This window comes from Spermophilus citellus, assembly GCF_964194105.1.
Source record: "Spermophilus citellus genome assembly, chromosome: 17".
In the NCBI taxonomy this organism is placed as follows: domain Eukaryota; kingdom Metazoa; phylum Chordata; class Mammalia; order Rodentia; family Sciuridae; genus Spermophilus; species Spermophilus citellus.
Genome location: NC_138199.1, coordinates 41,528,406 through 41,554,733, shown reverse-complemented (window position 1 = coordinate 41,554,733; position 26,328 = coordinate 41,528,406). Strand labels below are relative to the sequence as shown.

Below are 26,328 nucleotides of genomic sequence, written 5' to 3'. Positions count from 1 at the left end.
CCGAACTACGACCTCAGCCCAGGAGAATTTGAACTAAGTTTTTGTTCTGCTTCTCACCAAAGACTTATAAAAAGGCTTAGAGATTATTTTTCCTGTTATCAGACTTGAAGGTACTGCTTCTAGTTTCATCTGAATCCCTCTACTTGTCATTTCTTACTTTTCCTGTTGGTTATGATCTCAAAAGTCTTTTACAAAAATGCAAAATCTTTTCTACTGTCACAGATTAATGTGAATATTTTAATTTAAATTATTTTCCCTACTTAGATTGCTTATCTAGCAAGTTATCTATAGCTAAATATGAGTATATAATTTTATGTGTATATTTTTCTATATAGGTGCCTGTGTATGTGCACACACTATCACTTTATCATATGTGGGCTGGGATTTATTTGGGAGAAACTGCCCATAACTTTAAATAATTTTAGTATTCTTTATGTTGGAAGCACATTATTTTGAAAGTTTTTCCCCATATTCTTCGTTAAATTTTTACCCATCACTCTTTTTTTTAATGAAATTGAAACACTAGGTTATATAATAAGTTATTTCTAAAGATGTACACTTGAAAATATCACATTTTAAAAATAATTTTTAGTTGTAGATAGACACAATGCCTTTATTTTATTTATTTATTTTTATGTGATGCTGAAGACCGAACCCAGTGCCTCACATGTGCTAGTCAAGCATTCTGTCACTGAACCATAACCCCAGCCCAAAAGTATCACATTTTTTAAATCTTTTTTTGTTTTGTACTGAGGATTAAACCCAGAGACACTTAACCACTGAGCCACATCCCTATCCCTTTTTATTTTTTATTTTGAGAAATTGTCTTTCTAAGTTACTAAGGCTGGCCTCAAACTTCTGATCCTCTTGCCTCAGCCTCTGGAGTTGCTGAGATGACAGGGTTGTGCCACAATGCCTAATACATACTTTTTGATTGTACTTTTTTTTTTGTTTCATTTATAAATATTTTATTGTTTAACTGCTGGGACACTTAGAAGGTTCCCTCCTCTCTCAAACATATCTGCGTCATGAACTACTAGAAGTTGGGCATGGTGGGTACATACTTATAGTGCCAGCTACTTGGGAGGTTGAGGCAAGAGGATTATTTTAGCTCAGGAGTTGCAGAGTTCCAGACCAGCCTGGGCAACATCGTGAGACCCTGTCTCAAAAAGAAGGAGGAGAGTTTAAAAGAAGAAAGAAAGAAAATACAAGAAAAATTATTTAAACATAATATTTTCAAGGTACAATTTATTAAAAAGTAAAGGATGGGGCTGGGGTTGTGGCTCAGAGGTAGAGAGCTTGCCTGGCATGCGTGAGGCACTGGGTTTGATCCTCAGCACCACATTAAAATAAAAAATAAAGATATATTTTTTTAAAAAACTGAAGGAATTATAATACATGATCAGCAAAAGACAGAAACTGTGCTTAAGTGAGAGGAAGATAATCCTTATTATTATTTTTTGGGGAGGAGAGGTACTGGGGATTGAACTCAGAGCACTCGACCACTGAGCCACATCCCTGGCCCTATTTTGTATTTTATTTGTTTGTTTGTTTTTTTAAGAGAGAGTGAGAGAGGAGAGAGAGAGAGAATTTTTAATATTTATTTTTTAGTTCTCGGTGGACACAACATCTTTGTTGGTATGTGGTGCTGAGGATCGAACCGGGTCGCACGCATGCCAGGCGAGCGCGCTACCGCTTGAGCCACATCCCTAGCCCTATTTTGTATTTTATTTAGAGACAGGGTCTCACAGAGTTGCTTAGTGCCTTGCTTTTGCTGAGACTGGCTTTGAACTTGTAATCCTCCTGCTTCAGCCTCCTGAGCTGCTGGGTTTACAGGTATGCACCAATGCACCAGGCCCTAATCCTTATTATCTGGAGGAGAAATAATAGAAAAGTGATGGCTGGCTAAAATTTAGATCTTATTTATGTGTTAATTTAGATATGTATTTCACAAAGCACATATAACATGGAGTTTAAGATGATGACATATTAGAGAAAGTGTAAGTAGTTGGTGGGAGGAAGCATGGTTTAGATTAACCAGGAAATTGAAACGACAATAAGACTGGAAGAGCTATATTTGAAGAAAGAAAAATTATTTTTTTAAATGTGGAATGTTGGACGGGTGCAGTGGTGGAAGCCTGTAAACCCAGTGGGTAGGGAGGCTGAGGCAGGAGAATCGTGAGTTCAAAGGCAGCCTCAGCAAAAGCGAAGCACTAAGCAACTCAGTGAGACCCTGTCTCTAAATAAAATACAAAATAGGACTGGGAATATGGCTCAGTGGTTGAGAACCAATGAGTTCACACCCTACTACCAAAAAAAAATGTGGAATGTTTGAGATTAAGATGTGACATTAATGTGGACAAGATATATCTAGGAGATTGAAAGGACTTTAGAGATATATTGAAAATTAATTCATTATGTTAGAGTGTGACTAGAGAAGTAATTTTGACCAAGAATTCCATCTCACAATTTATAAAAAGTCCTTTAATGTGGTTTATAAGATGCTTTCACAAACACTATCTCCTTTGTAGTATAAATATGGCTCTTCTCCTTAGGAGCAAAAATCTTTTTTATTGATCCCTCACTTCCTAACATCTCGCTCAGGCTCTCACACTGATAGGCTCTTACTAGTTGCTCATTGAATCAGATACAGAATAGTGCATTCCAAAAACAAAGCAGAATTTTAGCAAAAGACAGATAAAGGAAACAGAACCCCCTTCACAGTAAACATAGAACCCAAAACTAAGGAATCATCTCAATCTCTCTCTCTCTCTCTCTCTCTCTCTCTCTCTCTCTCTCTCTCTCTCTCTCTGTCTCTCTCTCACACACACACACACACACAGTCACTAAGCCCTTGGGAATGTAAAATCTGGTTCTTAAGAGCTAATAAAAGTAGGTTATTAATCTAGGCTGCCTTTGTAAATACCCAGAAGACAATGTGATCCCTCTGGTACCAACATGAATGGTAGGAGAAAGAAGCAAATTGTATTAGCAATATTTGGAAATGTAAATTGGCAGACAGTCAAAGTAATTAATCAGTGCCCTGATTCTCATGATAAATTTTTATAGTATCTGGTTACTGTAATACTAATTATCTCATCTCTGCAATGGGAGTGTATATTTATTGATAAGGTTGCTTGTTAACTGACTTGGAAATTTGTATAAAACCTAAATCAGGCCTAGTGTCATGACACACACCTGTAATTCCAGCAATTCACGAGGCTGAGGCAGGAGGATCACAAATTCAAGGACAGGCTTGACAAGTTAGAGAGAGCCTGTCTCAAAATAAAAATAAAAGGAGCTGGAGATGTAATTCAGTGGTAAAGCACCCCTAGGTTTTATTCCCCCATACCAAAAACAAACAAGCAAACACTATCATTTTAACTTTTTAAAAAAGATTTTATTTTATTTTTTGCAGTACTAGGGATTGAACCCAATACCATGCTAGGCAAGCACTCTATCCTGAGCCACATCTCCTGCCCAACTTTGTTCTTTAAATGTGAATATCAGGTTCCCTAGCATCATTTGTTAAAACTGGTTCATTTTTTTATTCAATGGTCTCTGCATCTTTATGAGAGCTCATTTCTGAGCTCTCTGTCCTGGTCCACGTGCATTTGTTATATCCATATATGTTTTTCTTTATATCATTACCACACTCTATTGATTACAGTATTAAATTTTGAAATAGAGAAGTATTGGTCCTTCAACTTTTTAGTTTTTAAGATTGTTTTATCTGTTTGGGACCCTATGAAATTCCATTTGAATTTTAGGATGGATTTTTCTATTTCTGAAAAAAAATAATAATTGGGATTTTGCTGGAATTGCCACAAATCTGCAGATTGCTTTGAGTAGTATTAACATCTTAAGTACATTTATTATAGTTGCACATCCATATCTACATATCTTTAACTTCTTTTTGAAGTGTTTTATAGTTTTCATTATACAAGTCTTTCGCCTCCTTGGTTAACTCCTGAGTGTTTTAATGTTTTTGATGCTATTGTAAATAAAATTGTTTTGTTAGTTTCCTTTTCAGACTATTCATTATTAATGTATAGAAACACAATTAATTTTTGTGTGTTAATCCAACAACTTTCTTAGATTCATCTGTTAGTTCTAAGAATATTTTTATAGGATCTTTGGGATTTGGGGAGTAGGAGGCTTGTGGCTGAGGATTGAACCCAGGGCCTTGCACATGCTAAGGAAGAGCTCTACCACTAAGCAATACCTCTAACCCAGGATTTTCTATATGTAAGATCATGTCTTCTGTGATCAGAGATGACTTTACTTGTTCCTTTCAATTTGAATTTTTTCTTGCCCATTAGTACTTCCAATAAGATAAAAGCAACTAGCCAGCATTGTCTTATTTTTTTTTTAGAATTTTTTTTAATATTTATTTTTTAGTTCTCGGCAGACACAACATCTTTGTTGGTATGTGGTGCTGAGGATCGAACCCGGGCCACACGCATTCGAGGCGAGTGCGCTACCGCTTGAGCCACATCCCCAGCCCTGTCTTATTTCTTAATCCTCTCTCTTTCACTTTTTTTCCGCCCCAGGGATTGAACCCAGGGTCGCTTAACCACTGAGCTGCATCCCTGGCCCTTTTCTTTTGTTCTGTTTTGAAACAGAGTCTCACTAAGTCCTTAGGTCCTTGCTAAATTGCTGAGGTTGGTCTCAAACTTGGAATCCTCCTGCCTTAGCCTCCCAAATGGCTGGGATTACAGGCATTCGCCATCACGCCCAGTAATCCTCTCATTTTTTAGATGTGGCTCTCAGAGGGAAATTTATTTGCCCAAAGTTATACAACTTCATAACAAATCAGGAATTGGTTTTCAAGTCTCTGAACTTCTGGCCACATATTCTTTCTATGATATAGAGTTGCCAGGATTAAGGATAGCTGGTTATGGAAAGGAGGCAACATTATTCACTTATTTTAATTAAGATCACATCAATGAATGTTGATAAATGATGTTGTTGAGGATATAGTTCAATATTACAGAATATTTGGGTTTGTAACTGAATTATTATATCTAATGCATGTAACCTAAATGTTTGCATAAGTTTTAGGTTGTCATTTTTCTCTTTATTTCTTCAGTGCAGTCACAATTGGAACTGATATGTTGGAATTGGACTGCCATATCACAAAAGATGAACAAGTTGTAGTATCACATGATGAGAACCTGAAGAGATCAACTGGGGTCAATGTAAACATCTCTGATCTCAAATATTGTGTAAGTAAAAATGAATGATAAACTAATGTCTAGTATATATTAGGGTAAAGTGTTTTTTTAGTGTTTTAAAAATTGTGGATGGACCTTTACTTCATTTATTAATTTATTTTTATGTGGTTCTGAGAATCGAACTCAGTGCCTCACACATGCTAGGCAAGTGCTCTACCACTGAGCCACAACTCCCACCTGGGTAAGATTTTTTAAGGCAGTGAATGCCAGACATTGCTTCAGTCAGTAACTTTAAAAAATAATATTTTTATATTTAAATAATAAATGTCAAAAGAATTTTTAAAAATTACCCTAACTCCCATTGAGGATTTTATACTTTATAAATACATCCACGAAGACTTGTTTTTATAAATATTTTATTTTATTTATTTTTAAAGAGAAGGGGGAGAGGGGGGGGGAGAGAGAGAGAGAGAGAGAGAGAGAGAGAGAGAATTTTAATATTTATTTTTCAGTTCTCAGCGGACACAACATCTTTGTTTTTTGTATGTGGTGCTGAGGTTCGAACCAGGGCCGCACGCATGCTAGGCATGCACGCATGCTAGGCATGCACGCTACCGATTGAGCCACATCCCCAGCCCCTTTATAAATATTTTAATAAAATTACAAGTCCTCAAATGTAAAGCTACTGGAATTCAACTTGTTAAATTCATATTAAGGAGGGCTGGGGATGTGGCTCAAGCGGTAGCACGCTCGCCTGGCATGCGTGCAGCCCGGGTTCGATCCTCAGCACCACATACCAACAAAGATGTTGTGTCCACCAAGAACTAAAAAATAAATATTAAAAATTCTCTCTCTCTCTCTCTCCTCTCTCACTCTCTCTTAAAAAAATAAATAAATAAATTCATATTAAGGAAATGAATTATTTTTGGTCTTCAAGTATAAGAAAGCACCATGTAGGGGTGAGGTTGTGGCTCAGTGGTAGAGTGCTTTTCTAGCATGTGTGAGGCACTAGGTTCGATCCTTAGCACCACGTAAAAATAAACAAAGGTATTGTGTCCATCTATAACTAAACATTTTTTAAAAAGCACCATTTTAAAATTTGATCATAATGGTTTATATGCTCACTTTAGTAAATACTGATAAATGAAGGGAAACAATGCTTTCTTTTACCACCTGTAGCAAACTCCTGTTAAGGGAACACTATATGTATACCTTGTTATTTTTTCATTGTTGTCTTTAATAATATATATTACAGTTTCCTATTGCCTGCTTACTTTTTTTTTTTTTTTTTTTGGTGGGTGGGCACTCAACCACTGAGCCACATCCCCAGCCCTGTTTTGTATTATATTTAGAGATAGAGTCTCAAGGAGTTGCTTAGCAACTAGTTTTTGCTGAGGCTAGCTTTGAACTGGAAATCCTCTTGTCTCAGCCTCCTGAGCGCTGGGATTACAGTCATGCACCATGGCTCTGGGCAAAGCCTTGGTTTTAATCCCTAGCACCAAAAAATTAGCGAGCAGCCAGGTACGGTGGCTCACACCTGTATTCTCAGCACCTCAGGAGGCTGAGACAGGAGGATTTTGAGATCAAAGCCAGCCTCAGCAAAAGCTAGTTGCCAAGCCAGCCTCATCAACTTAGCAAGGCCATAAGCAAATTAGTGGGACCCTGTTTCAAAAAAAATTTAAAAAGGGCTGGGGATGTAGCTCAGTGGTGAAGCACCTCTGGATGCAATCCCCAGTTACCTGCCCCATCCCAAAAAGAATAAAAAACTCTTAAAATTCAACAATAAGGAAATGAATCTATTTTTAAATAGGCAAAAATCTGAACAGACACTTTGCTAAAGAAGATATACAGATGGTAAATAAGTACAGGAAAATATCCCCCAAATCACTAGTCATCAGGGAACTGCAAATTATAATTGAAATAGATTCTATTACATGTGTAATATAGCTAAAATAAGAAAAAGGTGATATCAAATGTTGGTGAAGATTCAGAATTAGAATTTCTATACATTACTGGTGCAAGTACAAAGTGATACTGTCACTTTGGAAAATAGGCAGTTTTTTTTTTTTTTATCAAGTTGTGTATGTCCTGAGCATAGGACCCAGCAATCTCACTCCAACATATTTACTCAAGAGAAACAAAAACTTTTGTTCATACAAAAACCTATTCAGGGAGAATATTTGTAACGGCTTTATTCATAAACAGAAACTAGAAACAACCCTAGTATCCTTCAATGGTGAATAGATAAACAAGTACATTCATACAATGGAATACCTATTCAACAACAAAAAGGAATGAATCACTGATGCACACAACATGAGAAAACCTCAAATACATTTTTCTAATGTGGAAGATGCCAGATCCGAAAAGGTAATCCTGAATGATTCCATTTTAATGGATATTTTAGAAAATGCAAAACTATAAATATGGAGATCAGTCATTGTCAGTGGTTGGGAGAAGGAGGAGGGTATGACTGCAGTGGGCAGCAAGGAAACTTGGGGAGGGGAAATTATAGAATTGCTTCTATTTTGATTGTAGTGGAAGCTACATGATTGTATTCATGTCTGAAGATTCATTAAATTATATATCAAAGAAAAAAAAAAGCTAGTTGCCAAGCAACTCAGTGAGACCCTGTCTCTAAATCAAATACAAAATAGGGCTGGGGATGTGGCTCAGTGGTTGAATGCCCCTGGGTTCAGTCCTCAGTGCCCAAAACAAACAAACAAACAAACAAACAAATAAACAATAACAAAAAAATAAAACCAGGGCCTTGCACATGCTAAACATGAACTCTACACTGAGCTACACCCTCAGCCACTCCTGCTTGCATATTATAAGATTTATTTTAAGAGTAAAAAGTTCCCATTTTGCTGTACCCTTACCATTATTAGTCATTGTAATTATCATTAATTAGTTATATTTATATAAAATTATATTTATACAATAAATTTTCTGGTTTGCTGGATTAAATTGTAATTAGAATTTATTTGATTATTAATGAGCTTAAATATTTTTATGTATGATTGTTAGGTATTTTTCTTTTTCCTTGAATTATCTGTAATGGATATTTTTCTACTGAAATGTTGAGAAAAGGTCTATATTAAATATAAATACTATAAACTTCTTATAGGTGATAGAAGTAATTAAATTATTAATTTGGCTATGTAAATATAGGTTTTGTTCACTCATTTTTTAAAGAAGCAAACTTTTATTTCATGTCTTAACATAAGACAAAATACATTTTACTTTTGAGATAACTTTTTTCAATCATATCTTTTTAAGGAGCTCCCGTCTTACCTTGGTAAACTGGACGTCCCATTTCAAAGAGGTAATATTTCTCATTTATCACTTAAACATTGACATTAAAGTATATTCATTTATGCTGAGAAGCCCATCTGTGTCCTTTTATCATAGTTATCTTCTTGTTAAAAGTACTGTCCTGTAAGCTTATTCTCTCAGAACTACAATATGCGACCTTGATAGGTCATCTGATCCAAAGATGATTAGGCCCAACCATTTAACTAGGTCTCTTTATTTAAATTCACATAAAATTAATTCAAGCTGGGCTGGGGATGTGGCTCAAGTGGTAGCGCGCTCACCTGGCATGCGTGGGGCCCGGGTTCGATCCTCAGCACCACATACAAAGATGTTGTGTCCGCCGAAAACTAAAAAATAAATATTAAAAAAATTCTCTCTCTCACACACTCTCTCTCTCCCTCTCTTTAAAAAAAAAAAAAAACATTAATTCAAGCTGGAATACTAATTGTAGGAAACTTGAATATTATTGGGAATATTTTGCACTTCTAAAGCTTCAATTCTAGAATATTGCCATAACTTATAGTAGTCATCCATCATGAATAGAATAAAGAATAAGTAAAAAGAAGTAGAAAGGACCTCTCTTGCAGATCTTTCTGGTTCTTTAACTGTTGATTCTGTCATTCAGCTGTGCCATATTTTAAATGATTGAAAAGACTTTTATTACTCAAACTATTTCCTAGCAATTTAATGGTTTTCTTTCATTGGAGGGAGTATTTCTCCCAAAGAAAAGTGTCTCCTTGCCTAAATTTATTAGTTATTGCACGTTAGAGTGGAAAATACACCACTTAGAGATATAAGCGCTAAGCAGGTGTAGCCTACCAATATCACAAGTTGGCTTCCCATTTTGAGTGATTCAAATATATAAGTCAATAAAACTACAAGAGGCTGCATGTTATATACCTTGGTATGGTTTGCATATTGTTGAATCCTTGTGAAAATATCAAGAATCTATTTTTATAACTTTTGCAATTTTTAATTTTAATTTTTCATTGATACATAACAATTGTACATATTTGTGGGATACAGTGTTATGTTTCAATACATTATGTGTATTATGTAATGATCAATCAGGGTAATTAGCATATTTGTCATCTCAGACATTTATCTTTTTTTATGTGGTGGAAACATTTAATATCCTCTCTTCTGGCTATTTTTGAAATAGACAATACCCCATTGTTAACTATAGTTACCCTACTGAGTAATAGGACACTAGAACTTGTTCTCTTCTAACTGTAACTTTGAATCAATTGGCTAGCCTTTCTTCTCCTTTCCCCAGCCTCTGGTAACCATTATTTTGTTGGCTACTTGTACTAAATCAACATTTTTAGACTCATTACATATGAGGGAAATTGTATAATGTTTGTCTTTCTGTGTCTGGCTTATTTTATTTAGCATAATGTCTTCCAGGTTCGTCCATCTTGTTGTAAATGACAGAACAGTATTATTATGTTGTATATATGTACATATACACGATGTTTTCTTTATCTATTCATCCATTATTGGACAATTAGGTTGATTCTATATCTTGGTTACTATGAATAGTATCAGTAAACTTGGGAATCCAGATATCTCTTTCACATACTGATGTTGTTTCCTTTGAATATATACTAAGTGATGGGATTGCTGCATCATTTAATAGGAAAATTTTAAAATTTTTAGGAACCTCCATACTGTTTTCCATAATGGCTATACTTCATTCTCACCAACAGTGTGCAAGATTCCTTTTTCTCCACATTCTTGCCAGTACTTGTTTTCTTTTGTCCTTTTGATACTAGCTATCTTATATGGAGTGAGGCAGTATCTCATTGTGGCTTAGACTTGCACTGCCCTGATGATTAGTGATTATTTTTTCATACCTGTTGGTTATTTGTATATCTTCTTTTGGAAAATGCCTATTAAGTTTTTTGCCCATTTTAAAATCAGATTATTTGTTTTTGAGTTTTGGTTTGTTTTGCTTTACTATTCTGGATATAAAATATAACAATATAAACACAAAATATCTCTTGGCAAATGTATATCTGCAAGTATTTTTTTCCATTCTATAGGTTGTATCTTCCCTCTGTTGTTTCTTTTGTTGTGATTGGATCTATTGATATTAATTTTTTTAAAAGAACAGTAACTACTTCCTAAATTTAAAATTGGCTAGTATAGGACTATGCTTATGGCTTAGTGATTGAGTGCTTGCCTAGAATGCTCAAGGTCCCTGTTTTGAGAGAGAGAGAGAGAGAGAGAGAGAGAGAGAGAGAGAGAGAGAGAGAGAGAGGTTTATTTATTTTTTATTTTTTTGTTACTGAGGATTGAACTCAGGGGTACTTGACCACTGAGCCACATCCCCAGTCCTATTTTGTATTTTATTTAGAGACAGGGTCTCACTGAGTTGCTTAGTGCCTTGCTTTTTCGGAGGCTGGCTTTGAACTCAAGATTCTCCTGTCTCAGCCTCCTAAACTGCTGAGATTACAGGCGTGCACCACTGCACCCAGCTAAAGTTATCTATTTTTAAGGAATGTTTAAATCTGAGATGTTTATTTAATTTTGTCTTCTAGGTAAGTAACATTAAATTATGTTTGTTTGAAGAAACACATTTTCATTCTCGTAGTTTATAATCCTAATATATAGGATTATATTTCCCATGATAAGTGGCTAGGATTACAGGCATGCACTAGTGAGCTAAACAAAGCAGATTGGGGCAGAGAGATTAGGTACCTGAATGACAATCTGAAGTCTGGGCTTTCTTTTGTTTAGGCTTAGAAAGTCACTGAAGATTATTAAGCAGCAAAAGAGTCTTTTTTTTTTTTTTTCTTGGTAGTGGGGATCAAACCCAGGGCCTTTCATATACTAGACCATTGCTCTTCAACTGAGCTACATCCTCAGTCCCTTTTTTCTGATTTTCATATCTCCTTCATAAAGTAATAAAACTTTTGAATGTGAAGAGAACTTTGAGACCATCTAATGCTGCTTTCCATTAGAGATTAAAAACTAAAGTCTAAAGATGTGAATTAACTTGATCAAGTTCATACAACAAGTAAATGATAGAGCTAGAATTTGAAATAAATTTCCTCTTTACTAGCCAGTGTTCAGGTATACCATATTGCCTCTCCATCAGATGTTTCCTCAAATGCTATATTAACATGCCAGGTACTCTCAGGTTTCAGACAACTGTAAAGAATAATAAACTTTCATTCATATTCCATTCAACTCTTATCATAATTGACTTTGGACAATGACTCAAATGTGAAGTTCACTGCATTTGAAACAGAATACTGTAAATATTTGATTCAGAGTAGTCAGAAAGTTGTTCCTTTTTTTAATCATATTCTGCTCAGAACTCTTATTTAGTTGTCTTTAGATATTGGAGAGACTGCCTGAGGAATATAAATTTCAAAATTTTTGCTCTCTTTGTGGTTCACAACTTTACTGGAGAGTACTTGTTTTTGTTTTTGTTTTTCAATTAAAGGAATTTATTACTAGAACTTTCTGTTCGCCATGTTTATACACACTTTCTGTTCCTACCCACTTACCAAACCTATTCAGATGATTTTTAGTGTGTCAGAGCCACTTGGTGTTCATTCATCTCTTAAATCTCTTACCAAATTCTGACTCATCAAGTAATTATTTTCTTTAAAGGGATTCTTCAATGTGCCACAGGCTATATAAAAAGGATCATAAAAAAGTGTTAACCAAAGTGTTATCATCTATCCTACTTTATTTTATTGTTATCAAGATTGAATCCAAGGTGCTTAACCACTAAGCCACAGCCCAGCATTTTTTATATTTTATTTTGAAATAGGGCCTTGCTAAGTTGCTGAGGCTAGGTTTGAACTGGCAATCCTCCTGCCTTGACCTCCCAAGCTGCTGGGAGGGCAGGTGTCCACCACCTCACCCAACTCATCGTACTTACTTTATAGTGGCCCTTTTTTTGTTGTTGTTTTCATAAAAAATTCATAATTTGGATAATCTAGAGTTGACTATGATTATAGACAGTTTAAAAGTTCTAGCATGCTGTAGGACCCACATCATTCATTGTCATTCAACACACCTATTGCATGCTACTTTTTTGTTTTTAATTGATATTGGGGATTGAACTCGGTGCCACTACCACTGATCCACATCCCCAGCCCTTTCTTTTCTTTCTTTTTTTTTTTTTATTTTGAGACAGGGTCTCCCTAAGTTGCTTAGGGCCTTCCTAATTTGCCAAGGCAGGCCTCGCACCTTTTTCACATAGATGTAGACCCTTGGCAGCACATACATAATCCATTCAGTTGAGAGTTTCAGGAATCCTTTTCCAGTGTCCATACTGTTATGTGCATGAAGGGTCTCAGACAGTTCATAAATTCACTCAGGCCAGGTAGGCAGAACCAAAATGATCAACAGTCCCATCAAAATGACACTTGAGTTCCATCTGAATTACAAGGAGTGCAATAATTGAGTATTTCTTCTCTTTTTTAATTTATATGCTGCTTTTAATATGAGCCCTTATTATAAATAATTTATTTTTTTGACATAGATTTACTTTTTTGATATGTGTCTTTCTCTTAACTTATAATAATAAGGATGAGATTAAGGATTTTTTACCATTTAGTTCTTCACATTATTGGAACTAGAAAGGAAAAATTTTTACAATGGTTTTATGGTATATACAGTGTGTTATATAAATAATTAGAAGCAAAAGGACTAGGAAAAGAGTAAAAAAATTCCCTTCTAATTTTTTATTACTTTAAAAAAATTTTTTAGATATTGATAGACCTTTATTTTATTCATTTATTTATATATGGTGCTGAGAATCGAACCCAGTGCCTCACACATGCTAGGCAAGTAAACTACCACTGAGCCACAACTATAGCCCCTATTTACTTTTAATTCTCTTTGAATAATTGTACTGATAAGAATTCTTTAGCACAGTCCTGAATTACTATGTATTTACCTTGCTTGAACATTATTTTTTCTTTCTTTCTGTGAATTTTTTTTCAAATTTTCTTTGAATTTTCTTTCTTTGAGCAGGGATCGAATCCAAGGGCACTTAACCACTGAGCCATATCCTAAGTCCATTTTATTTTTATTTTTTATTTTAAGACAGTGTCTCAAAATTTACTTAGGATCCAGGTATGGTGGCATACACCTGTAATCCCAGCAGCTCGGGAGGCTGAGGCAGGAGGACTGCAAGTTCAAAGGCAGCCTCAGTGAAAGCAAGGTGCTAAGCAACTCAGTGAGACCCTGTCTCTAAATAAAATACAAAAAATAAACAGGGCTGGGGATGTGGCTCAGTGGTCGAGTGCCCCTGAGTTCAATCCTTGGTACAAAAAAAAAAAAAAGTAACTTAGGGCCTTACTAAGTTGCTGAGACTGGCTTTGAACTTGCACTCCTCCTGCCTCAACCTTCCATGCCGCTGGAATTACAGGCGTGTGCCCTGTGCCTGACCAAACATTATTCTTAATCTCTGAAAAATTCAATGATGATTTCTTAGCAAAACAATCTCAGTCTCAATTAATAGGGGAATGGTTAAATTAAAATAATCAAATTTTTGTATAGTTCTTCAGTGAAGTATTTTGAAACCATATAAAATCACAATAAAATCAGATCAATGGATTATATCATTGTCAGTATCCTGGTTTGATATGGTACTATGGTTTTGCAAGAAGTTATCACAAATAAATCTGGATGAAAGTAGATCAATCTTAAAACTGCATGTGAACCTACAGAATTCTTAAAATGTAAAGTTTAAGAAAAATAAATCATAATTATAAGCATAAGGTATTGACATGAAAATATTTTTGCATAAAGAATCAGGTTAAATTCTTGTAGGCACACTATATTATAATCATATTAAATTTTGCATAGGAAAAAAGTAGAGAAAGAAAGTATAACAAGTGGTCATCATGGTTATATCTAAGGTATTAGGTTTTAAATGATATTCTTTTTTTCTTAATGCTTTGCCTCAATTTGTAAATGTCCTCATATGAACACATACTATAACTGTTTTTAAAAAAGTAAATTACCTTTTAAAAATACATTTACAAATCTTGTTTTCCCAGCGTGCCAGTGTGAAGGAAAAGATAACCGAATTCCATTACTGAAGGAAGTTTTTGATGCCTTTCCTAATACCCCCATTAACATCGATATCAAAGTCAACAACAATGTGCTGATTAAGAAGGTACTGGATTCATTGCCTCCTCTTGGTGTGTTGCATCCAATTTCACAAACTAAATAAGGTCAGAATAGCTGACTGCTTAGATTGGTAGTGTTCAAGGAAACGTGATACTCCATGGATCAGCATTGTTTTAAATAACATCTTGATAGAGGTCATTTTACTGCAGGGGAGTCTATTTTCAGAGTGAGCTGGAACATTTCAGTCATGAATAAAAGTAAACTCCTATGAGCCAATTATTCTGGTATTTATACAATTACCTTCTGGCTTAACATGTTTAATGTAATACTAATAAATAGTTGTATTCTGTTAAGTAAATTATATAATGGTAAAATGTAAACAATTTTGTGTTTTTTTAAATAATCTGAAATTTAGTTTTTTCAAAATTTTGTACATCCATTATTTGCAATCCATTTTTAAAGTAAAAATTATACAAGTGAATTTACAAATAGGCACATGCATAAAATTTTGAATTTTCACATATAGGTTTCAGAATTGGTGAAGCAGTATAAGCGAGAACACTTAACAGTATGGGGTAATGCCAGTTATGAAATTGTAGAAAAGTGCTACAAAGAGGTAAGTTTCAAAATGGTACAAAATGATCTATCTTTGATGTTGTTATATGTCTATAAATATTCATTATATATATATATATATATATATATATATATATATATATATATATATGTTGTAGATGGACAAGAATGCCTCTATTTTATTTCTTTATTTTTTTATGCTATGCTGAGGATCGAACCCAGTGCCTTTCTCATGCTAGGCAAGCACTCTACCACTGAGTTAAATCCCCAGCCCTACATTAATAATTTTTAAAAACTATCTTTTTTCATAGCCTGCAGAGAAAGACAGATGGTACTGAATGGAGGCAACTAGCCAGAAGTTTACTAACAGAGATAATAGATTTGGACCTTGCAATTTAAGTTCAATGTAATTAATTAGACTGGTTCATAGAATTATTCTCACATACTGATAGTAATTGTTGATCACATTTTATTATGTGCATTATAAGACAAAATATGACTCCCATCTTGTAATTTTTTTAGTAATTGTTTTGTGTAATTTTGAATTAAAGTGTTTAATCCTCCAACTTCTTTTTGCCTTACCCTTCAAATAGACTTAGTTAAATTAAGCCAAGGTCATGATTATTAGGTAGTATAAAAATCAAGGATATCCACTTATTGAAAATTTTCTGGTTGAAGGAAATATGTCTATAAAAACTAATTTGACCTGGGCATGGTGGTTGCATAATCCCAGCAACTTGAAAGGCTGAGGGAGGAGGATGGTAAGTTCAAGGCCAACCTGGGCAACTTCAAGAGACCCTGTCTCAAAATTTAAATAAATAAACAAATAAAAATATAAATAAAAATAGAAAGGACTGGGGGTGTAGCTCAGTGATAGAGCACTTGCCTAGCATGCACTTTGCCCTGGGTTCGATCCCTACCACTACAAGAGGAGGAAGGGACAGAGAGGAGGAGAAGAAGAAGAAGGGGGTGGCAGGGGAAGAGGAGGAGGACTCTTATGAGACAAGTAGCAATTCTCAAATACAAAGAACTTTTGGGATGGTCATTCCTTAAAAAAAAAAAAGGCAAAATAACTACAGTCACCACCATTACAATTCAAAATACAGCTGAGACTCTCATTGAAGCAAATAATTTCTGTTTATGGACAGTAGGTTCTTTGAGATCCTGAGGTAGCTTGTGTACAAAGGAGAGCACTTACTTGGCTGAGTGATTTCAAATGCCTAAGAAGTTAGAAGTAAGACTTTTCCATAACTAATTATTATCTAATGGTATTTTCGTATATTACTCTGCCTGCCAACCTTTTTACACCATCATAAAACTTTTCAAATAAAAAACAATGATAAGGGGCTGGGAGTTGTGGCTCAGAGGTAGAACACTCACCTAGTGCATGTGAGGCCCTGGGTTTGATCCTCAGCACCACATAAAAATAAATAAATAAAATCAAGGTATTAAAAATAATGATGATATTAATGCTAAAAAAGATGAAGAGAAACTGGACTTCTCATAGGTTCTAGTGGGGCCTGTAAAATAGTATAGTCACTCTCTTCAGTACTTGAGTAGTATTTTTTTTAATAACTAAACATCCATTACCATATGAACCAGTAATTTCATGTTAGGCATTTATCCTAGAAAAATGTAAACTTATGCACACAAAAACCTGTACACGAATGTTTACAATAACCTTATTCATTTAAGCAAAATCCTGGGAAAACCTCAAATGCCCTTCAGTATATAAATAGCTGAACAAATTCTGGGACATCCATATAGTAGGGTACTATTCAGCAATGAAAGTTGCTGAATGAACTATTGATACATGCAACAACTTGGATGGTCCTCAAGGACATTATGCTTAGTTTAAAAAATCTCAAAATGCTATATGATTTTATTTATATAACATTCTCAAAATTGTAGATATAGAGAAAAAATCAGGGGATGGGGTAGAGAGTGGGTACCAGTACAGAGATGGCACAAGGGGCTTCTTGTGTGGTCATGAAACAGTTCTGTATCTTGCCTGTGATGGTGCTTACAAAAATCTATATATGGGTTAAAACTGCATAGAAATTACTATCCCCCCCTCCCTCCCTCTCTCTCTCTCTCTCTCTCTCTCTCTCTCTCTCTCTCACACACACACACACACACACACACACACACACACATGAATACATTTTAAAAATAGAGAAGAAAAGAAAAAATGTTGAAAACTGAATAAAGTCTGTAGTCTAATTAACAGAAATGTACTATTTTTTGCAACTTCCTGTAAGTCTGTAAATAGTTCACAATAAAAAGATCTGTTGGTCCATAATCACAGAATTTTGCCCTTGATTCACGTCCCCCACCGACCCCAAGCCTCTGGCTTTCTATTATATTGAAAACTCCCAAACTCTTGCAGCATAATATTCAAACATCACAATAAAAATGTTTCAATAATATTTGTCATTCATGTTAACAACATTCTGTATAATAAGTGATATGTCTTTTACAGTTTGTAAAGTATGATTTATAAGAATTTTACAAGCTGGGCATGGTGGCACATGCCTGTAATCCCAGCAATACAGGAGGATTGAAGGTTCAAGGCCAGCCTCAGCAACAGCAAGGTGCTAAGCAACTCAATGAGACCCTGTCTCTAATAAAATACAAAAAAAAAATAGGGCTGGGCATGTGGCTCAGTGATTGAGTGTCCCTGAGTTCAATCCCCAGCACCCCACCAAAAAAATAAATAAAAATAAAAAGGGCCGAGGATGTTGCTCAGTGGTTAAGTATTTGGGCTTAATCCCCCAGTATCCAAAAAAAAAAAAAAAAAGATATAGGATATGATTGTTGTTAAACATTTGCCAGCCTACCACTCTTCTCCCACCCCCACAAGCAGCCTTGCATAGCTCTCTAGAAGTACCCAGTACTTCTTTTAGTGCTCTGGTTCCAAAGTTGCATAAGTTTTGAGTGCCAGCCCCAACCCTATTTTTCCCCTAACCTCACTAATCCTTAATGTATGAATTTGCAGAACTCTAGGTTTTTCAGGGTCTTGTATACTGTGTTACAGCTGAAACACGTGTATATAAATAAGTAAAAAATGTTACAAAGTATCATATGAACACAGGCAAAATAAATCCTCAAACTTCCTTATTTTTGTTAAATAAAGAAATAGGTCATTTACTTTAATTATTTAAAATCAATTCTTTTTGCATGATTTAAAAATATTATAGGGCTGGAGTTGTAGCTCAGTGGTAGAGCTACAAATGGTAAAGATGCTAAATTTTATGTTGTGCATATTTTACCAAAGTGAAATATACAGGCACACATACACATATTCTGCAGTTTCAAAAAGTTTTGGAATGCTGAACACATTTTTCAATTGAAACTTAAAATAATGGTTAGATTCTTGGCCTAACTTACAAAATCCTATTTATACTTTTAGGTTTGATCCATAACACAGCTAAAATATGACATATACAAATTGATATAATCGCTGTATACTTTCTCCTGTCTCAACAGGTATATTAAATGGGAGTTAGATTACTATTTCATACATCTTTTTATTTTGTTCTATTAGATTTTGGCATGTTTAGTTTCTAGTTGTGAATACTGTGGCCAACAGAGAGAGTGGTGTTGTAAAAACAAAGAAAAATATAGGGAGTAGAGAAACTTTACTAACATTAATTATACAATAGGACTCCAAGGTAGATCTTTACTATTTTTTTTTCCTATCCAAATTGGGTTTTTAGGCTGGGGCTGTGACTAGGTGGTAGAGTGCTTGCCAAGCGTGCGTGAGGCACTGGGTTCAATCTCAGCATCACATAAAAATAAACAAAATAAAGGTTTAAAAAATGGGTTTTTATTCGTCATAGTCAACTGACACATACAGGTACAAAAATTATAAAAATAAACCAGTAGATATTTAAAGGCAAATGCAAAAATTTGCACATTGAAATTTATACTCTTTTGTTTCAGACTAGCCATTTGGTGTATCTGTAAATGGATATTTACAATTTAGTGACTGCTTGCAATAGATGTCAAGATATAGTCTTGGTAAATTTTGAGACTTATGAAATAATCCTCTTTATTTGAGCAATTACTGTAAAGTAATATATAATATTGTTTGTCTTTTAGAATTCAGATATTCCTATACTCTTCAGTCTACAACGTGTTCTGCTTATTCTTGGCCTTTTCTTCACTGGCCTCTTACCTTTTGTGCCCATTCGAGAACAATTTTTTGAAATCCCAATGCCTTCTATCATACTGAAGTAAGTGCTTATCCTTTTTTCATGAATTATCAATTCTAGAAGGATTAAGATAAAGTCTTGCTGGGTGCAGTGGTGCAAGCCTGTAATCCCAAGGGCTTGGGAGGTTAAGGCAGGAGGATTTCGAGTTCAAAGACAGCCTCAGCAAAACGAGGCACTAAGCAACTCAGTGAGACCCTAAATAAAATACAAAACAGGGTTGGGGAAGTCAGTGGTCGAGTGCCCCTGAGTTCAATTCCTGTTAACCGTCCCCCGCCAAAAAAAATAAAGGCTTAATGTCAGTATTGCTTTTGTTTGTTTGGTGCTAGGAATTGAATTCAGGGCCTTGCACACGCCAAGCATACACTCCACCACTGGGTTACACCCACTCTTTGTTGTGATGTGTCCCCAGTAAATTCATTTTGGGGCTTGGTTCCCAAAGTAACTGTACTGAGTGATGGTAAGAATGTGATTAGGTCACTAAGTCACTAAGAGGATTAAAGCCTTTCTTATGGCAATGAGTTCTTGCCCTTGGCTTTTTCCTGCTTCTTTTGCATACTTGCCTTTCTTCTGCATATTCTTTACTGCTTTTCTGCTACTATGAGGCCCTCACAAGAAGCCAACCAGTTACCATTGTCATGCTCTTGGAATTCTAAAACTGTGAGCCTAATAATCTCTTTTCTTTATAAATTTTCCAACCTTGGGTATTTTGTTATAGCAACAGAAAACAGTCTAGGATAAATTATCATTGTTAAATAATAGGTTTTGCTGGAGTTGGGGAGTATTTCTATGGTAGAGTACTTGATAACATGCATGAGGCCCTGGATTTTTGATCCCCGTCATCACACACACACACACACACACACACACACACACACACCAGATTTCTGTAGTTATTTCCATGTTCTGTTCCCTGTCAGAGAGAGAGAATTTTTTTTAATATTTATTTTTTAGTTCTCAGCGGACACAACATCTTTGTTTGTATGTGGTGCTGAGGATCGAACCCGGGCCGCACGCATGCCAGGCGAGCGCGCTACCGCTTGAGCCACATCCCCAGCCCTCCCTGACATATTTTTTTTTTTAAAAGAGAGTGAGTGAGAGAGGAGGGGGAGAGAGAGAGAGGGAGAATTTTTAATATTTATTTTTTTTAGTTTTCGGCGGACACAACATCTTTGTTTGTATGTGGTGTTGAGGATCGAACCCGGGCCGCACGCACGCCAGGCGAGCGCGCTACCACTTGAGCCACATCCCCAGCCCCCCTCCCTGACATATTAATAATGCTTTTTGAGATAATTTTAAGACACATTTTCCAAATTAAATAATAAAGGATTATACTTTATCTGGACTTATCTCAGGTTACAACTTCACAAGCCTGTGTACTCAGAAGTCAGACAAAAAGAAATGAGCTTAAAAGTACAGAAGTTTAATAATTATTTTATTCTGACATCAAATAACAATTGCCCTTTAACTTCCTTTATTCTATTCTTCTTCATTGATAGTAATATACAGCTAAAACTCCATTAAACTCCAAAAATACCAGCAGGAATAATACATTTATGAAGAAAAGCCACTACTACCATCACCAAAAAGGTGAAGAGGAAAAAAAAAAAAGACTTTGGAAATAAGAGAAAGAAAAGGTTAATTTAGTTTGCATGAGATACTTATGTGTTTACATAATTTCTCTATTAAGTACAGAGTCTTGCTTTCCATTCACAAATTTAAAAGATGAAAATGTTTAAAATGTTTACTGTTGCCTGGGAAATAATCAACAGCACTCAATAGTTGTTAAATTGTATTTGTTGTTATTATTAAAGAACTCTTCATCTGAAAATGCTACATACTTAGAATGTGATTTCTTCTTTTTAATTAGGGCATTATAGTTATACATAGTAGTTAAGTTCATCCCGACAAAATCATACATGCATGGAATTCAATTTCAGTTCACTTTCCCTGCCTTTTCTCTCCCCTTCTTACTTCCCTCATTCTCTTTCCTCTTCTCTAAAAGTCTTCCTTTCATTCATCTCTTTATTTATTTATTTGTATGTGGTGCTGAGGACCGAACCCATTCCTCACACAGGCTAGGCAGGTGCTCTACCACTGAGCTACAACCCCAGTCCCATCTTTATGTATTTTTAATTTATTCTTTCTACTTATATATAAAAGTGAAATTCCCTGTGGTATATTTATATATGCACATAGCATGGTCTTAAAAAATTAATTCCTTTTTCCTGTATCTTTTTTCTTTATATTACATATATATATATTTTTTTTAATTGTAGATGAACACAATACACTTATTTTATTTGTTTATTTTTATGTGGTACCAGGGATCAAACCCAGTGCCTCATGCATGCTAGGCAAGAGCTCTACCACTGAGCCACAACCCCAGCCCCATCCTGTCTCTCCTTTCTCCCTCTCAGTCTCCTTCTTCACTCTGCTGGTCATCCCTATATCTTTATAGGGAGATATATTTTGTTCTAGCTTCCACATATGAGAGGAAAACATTCAGCTCTTGATTTTTCTGAGACTGGCTTATTTCACTCAGCATGATGTTCTCCGTTTCCATCCATTTACCAGCAAATGCCATAATTCCATTCTTCTTTATGGATACGTAGATATATATATAATGTTATATATGATTTCTTGATCACATTCTTATCCATAGAATGTGATTTCTACCTATAGATTTCATAAGAATAACTAAGCCATGACAAAGGAATTTGGAGATTCTGGGGAGATAATTTAAATGTGATTTTACCTGCATAAAAACATTTTTCTACCCAAAATAACTTTAAAAAATAAAAATAAACATTAATGGCCTGGAGGTGTGGCTCATCGGTAGTGCACTTGCCTGGCATGTGTGAGGCACTGGGTTTGGTTCTCAGCACTGCATATACATAAATAAAATAAAGGTATATCAACAACTAAAAAAATTTAAAAATAAAATAAATAAACATTAGTGCAGCAGTCATTAGAAAATATAGGTAAGATTAACAATTAGGTCAATACTCTTATGTTTACCTTTCCTTCTATCCCTTCCTGCCTTTCTTTTTTTTCTTAGTAGGGATTGAACCCAAGGGTACTTTACCACTGAGCTACATCCCCAGCCCTTTTAAAATTTTTTATTTTGAGACAGGGTCTCACTAAGTTGCTTAGGGCCTCACTAAATTGCTGAGACCAATCTTGAACTTGCCATCTTCCTGCCTCAGCCTCCTGAGTTGCTAGGATTACAGGTGTGTACCACTGTAAGTGGCTTAACTTCTGTTTGTTGCCTGTTTTCCAGCTGAGTTTCTTAGTGATGAGGATGTTTATTATATCTGTCCTCAATTATATTTATTAAAAGTCCGTGTAGCTATTTCTCACACAAAACAATAGAAAACACTTCTTTTTTTGGTGGGGAGGGTACCAGGGATTGAATTCAGGGGCACTCAACCGCTGAGCCACATCCCCAGCCCTATTTTGTATTTTACTTAGAGACAAATTCTCACTGAGTTGCTTAAAGCCTCACCATTGCTGAGGGTGGCTTTGAACTCGCTATCCTCTGGTCTCAGCCTCCTGATTAATCCCTTCTGGGATTACAGGCGTGCGCCAACATATCCGGCAGAAGACGCTTCTTAACTACAAAGAAACAATTTTCATTTGCTATGGTAGAATGATTCCTGGGATTAGAGGTTTAGCTCAGTGCTAGAGTACTTTCTTTTTATTTTATTTATTTATTTATTTATTTATTTATTTTAGAGTACTTTCTAAGCCTGTGAGAGGCTCTGGGTTCTATTCCAAGCAACACACACACACACACACACACATACACACACACACAATAAAGTGATTACTAACCATGTATAGCTTTTCTCCTGCCTGGAGCTGAATGTTATACTCTTTAGATACTAAAATCTATATGTGTTTCTTTTGGAAAAAATATTGTTGAAATACAAACATAAGAAGCACAAACACTATAGAATTAGTCTTTTCTCTAAAAAGTGATTATGGATTAAGGCTTGGGATGTGGCTCAAGTGGTAGCGCGCTCGCCTGGCATGCGTGCGGCCCGGGTTCAATCCTCAGCACCACATACAAACAAAGATGTTGTATCTGCCGAGAACTAAAAAATAAATATTAAAAAAAAGTGATTATGGATTAAAACAGGTAGAATATTATTTGTGTGTGTTTCAATGTTTGAAGGAGAACAATGGATATTTACATAATCTAATAATTGTATTTAATGAGGTAATTAGGATCCTTGAATTCCTGAAATTTCAACCAGGAGTTTCCATCTCAGAGTTAGAGAAAATAAGAACTTGTACTTTATTCAGAGAGCTTCTAATAAAAATTGAACTCAGACAGAAAGTTAAAAGAGGAATTTAACAGTTGTGGACTCTCAGAATTAAGAGTGTAGTCAGGAGGGGTGTCAGAAAGAAAACAGGAAATGAAGATCTGGGAAGAATGAAAATGACTTTGTGCTGATAAACTTAGAAAGCCTCTGAGAAATCTTGGTAGGCGAGAGGAGTGTCAGAGATTTCCTTTGGACACCAGCCTAAGTAATGACACAGGTAGTTAGTTATTTGGCTCAAGCCTCAAAGAGATGGGAGGAAGGAACTTAGCATGGGGCTAAAAAGTCAGGTAGAGCCTTTTAGTAGGAAAGACAATTTTAAAAGGACAAATCCAAGTCCTCAAATATTGAAAAGGAAAGAAAAATGTACATTATACGCTCATTTTTACCCCAAATATCTTTTTAATTCATAGCACAATTTAGTTGTGTGTTTAAATCTACTACATACAAAATTATAGCCAAGGAGGAGAGAGAGGTTGTCTAAAAGAGAGGATCATGATAAATCCAGGGCACTAGGTCTCTGAAATATAATTTTTATTTTTACCTTCGAATAGTGATAGCAAGAAGTTAGCTTGAGGCCTGTGGAAACAGAACTGACTGGGCTTTTTATTATTATTATCCTTTTCACAAATATTCTTTTTAAGAACATAGTAAGACATGCATGGTCTTTTTTTTTTTCTTTTCATTTTTGAACTTGGCTTATTCCTGTATTTCTAATTTGTAATTCAAACTTTATCTTTCCTCAGGCTAAAAGAACCACACACCATGTCCAGAAGTCAAAAGTTTCTCATCTGGCTTTCCGATATGTAAGAATTTTAGTTTCTTGATATGCAGGTTATTGCTCTGTGTTTAATAAATATCACATTTAAAATTTAGTGCAAGCTTCCTACATGGAATTTGCAACAAGGACTTAGTGAGCACCTCCTAAGCAAGTGGATGTATGTGAATCATTTAGAAGTAGCTTAATTACTTACTAGACACAAAACCTCAGGAGGAATTTTGAGAGTTAATGTTATCCACCTTCGTGGGAAAACTGAGCCTCCATTCACCCAGTGAAATGATTTACTTGGGGTCATGTAGCTAATTAGTAGCAGAGTTGTGGTAAATAGCCTTCTATTTATTCACTGATTCCACTAGTTCACAAATAAAAACATGGTGAAAAGAAGTGTGCAAAACAATATGTAAAAATATATATTGCCTACTGGCACAGTTTTTAGAAACATTTGTACCAAGACTCAGCAACAGAGAGGTCCTTCCTGCAGGGTGAAGACACACTTTAAAAAAAATGCCTTAATTTTTACAATATATTGAGTTTAAGTTTAGGTAAACTTATGTAATTGTTTTATGTTTTGCTTTAGAATGGAGCCTTGAATGTTAAATATGTTAATAGTCCTAAATCACAATCTTTTATTTATTTATTTATTATTACCGGGGATTGAACCCAGGGGTGCTTATCCACTGAAAACCCCCATCCCCCATCAGCATTTTTTAATATTTTATTTAGAGATAGAGCTTCGCTGAGTTGCTAAGTGTCTTGCTTATCTGCTGAGGCTGGCTTTGAACTCACAATCTTCCTGCCTCAAGCTCCTGACCTGCTGGGATTTCAGGCATGCAGCACCATGCCTGGTACAACCTTTTATTATATAGCTTCTCTTTCAAAGTTTTGGAAAATTGATTTTATGTTTTTTTCTGTGCCGCAGGTTTTTTTTTTTCCTTTATTCTTGATTTAATTTCTAGTTTTCAAGAACGTGCTTTTATTTTTTTAATATTTATTTTTTAGGTGTAGTTGGACACAATGCCTTTATTTTATTTACTTATTTTTATGTGGTGCTGAGGATCGAACCCGGGGCCTCACACGTGCTAGGGGAGCGCTCTACCGCTGAGCTACAACCCCAGCTCCAGTGCACTTTTAATTGGTGTTAAAAGCACATCAGGGGGCTTGAGTTGTGCATCAGTGGTAGAGTGCATGCCTAGCACGTGTGAGGCACTGGGTTCCATCCTCAGCACCACATAAAAACAAATAAATAAAGTTATTTTTTAAAAAGCACATGATTTCAGGTTTTTCTTACTTAAGATCATTCTAATAGATATAACTGAATAGAAATAATATGTATGACTTTCAGATGGGTTCCATGGAGCACTTCTGTACTCCCATCAACTTAGGAGGCTGATGTAGGAGTATCACAAGTTCCAAGCCAGCCTCAGAAATTTAATGAGACTCTGTCTCAAAATAAAAAGTAGAAATGGCTGGAAATGTAGTTCAGTGGTAAAGTGCCCCTGCATTCAATCCCCAATACAAAAAAAAAAAAAAAAAGAAGAAGAAGAAGAAGAAGGAAAGAATACATATAACTTTCCAGTACAATTAGTTCACATCTTGTTCAAGTGACTTGTAGTCTAAAAGTGCACTTTTAGTTATTTGAAACTAAAAAAAAAAAAAAAAAAAAAAAAATTTCATAGGTATTGAATAGTATAACTAATGGATATGTGATTTCTAAGACAACTAACAAAAGACTAGTTTATTATGTAACTGAAGTATGATGGTAAAGAATTTGACATGAATTTCCTGCTTTATTTTAACCTGGCAAGTGGACAACACACACCTCCTAGCTCTCT

The 26,328-nt window shown here is 35.2% G+C and overlaps 1 protein-coding gene and 1 long non-coding RNA gene across 2 annotated transcripts in view; one reads left to right on the top strand and one right to left on the bottom strand.

Moving 5' to 3' along the window:
- Nucleotides 1-26,328, bottom strand: part of LOC308635743 — a 573,614-nt gene that overhangs the window by 97,557 nt on the left and 449,729 nt on the right. The gene's annotated exons all lie outside the window — the stretch shown is intronic.
- The window catches only part of GDPD1 (glycerophosphodiester phosphodiesterase domain containing 1), a 45,714-nt gene that overhangs the window by 15,932 nt on the left and 3,454 nt on the right, over nucleotides 1-26,328 (top strand). The window contains exons 3-8 of the mRNA XM_081270290.1: nucleotides 5,093-5,228; nucleotides 8,460-8,505; nucleotides 14,525-14,643; nucleotides 15,124-15,213; nucleotides 19,278-19,411; nucleotides 24,462-24,521. Coding sequence (XP_081126416.1) covers nucleotides 5,093-5,228; nucleotides 8,460-8,505; nucleotides 14,525-14,643; nucleotides 15,124-15,213; nucleotides 19,278-19,411; nucleotides 24,462-24,521 — 585 coding nt within the window. The remainder of the gene's footprint in view (nucleotides 1-5,092; nucleotides 5,229-8,459; nucleotides 8,506-14,524; nucleotides 14,644-15,123; nucleotides 15,214-19,277; nucleotides 19,412-24,461; nucleotides 24,522-26,328) is intronic.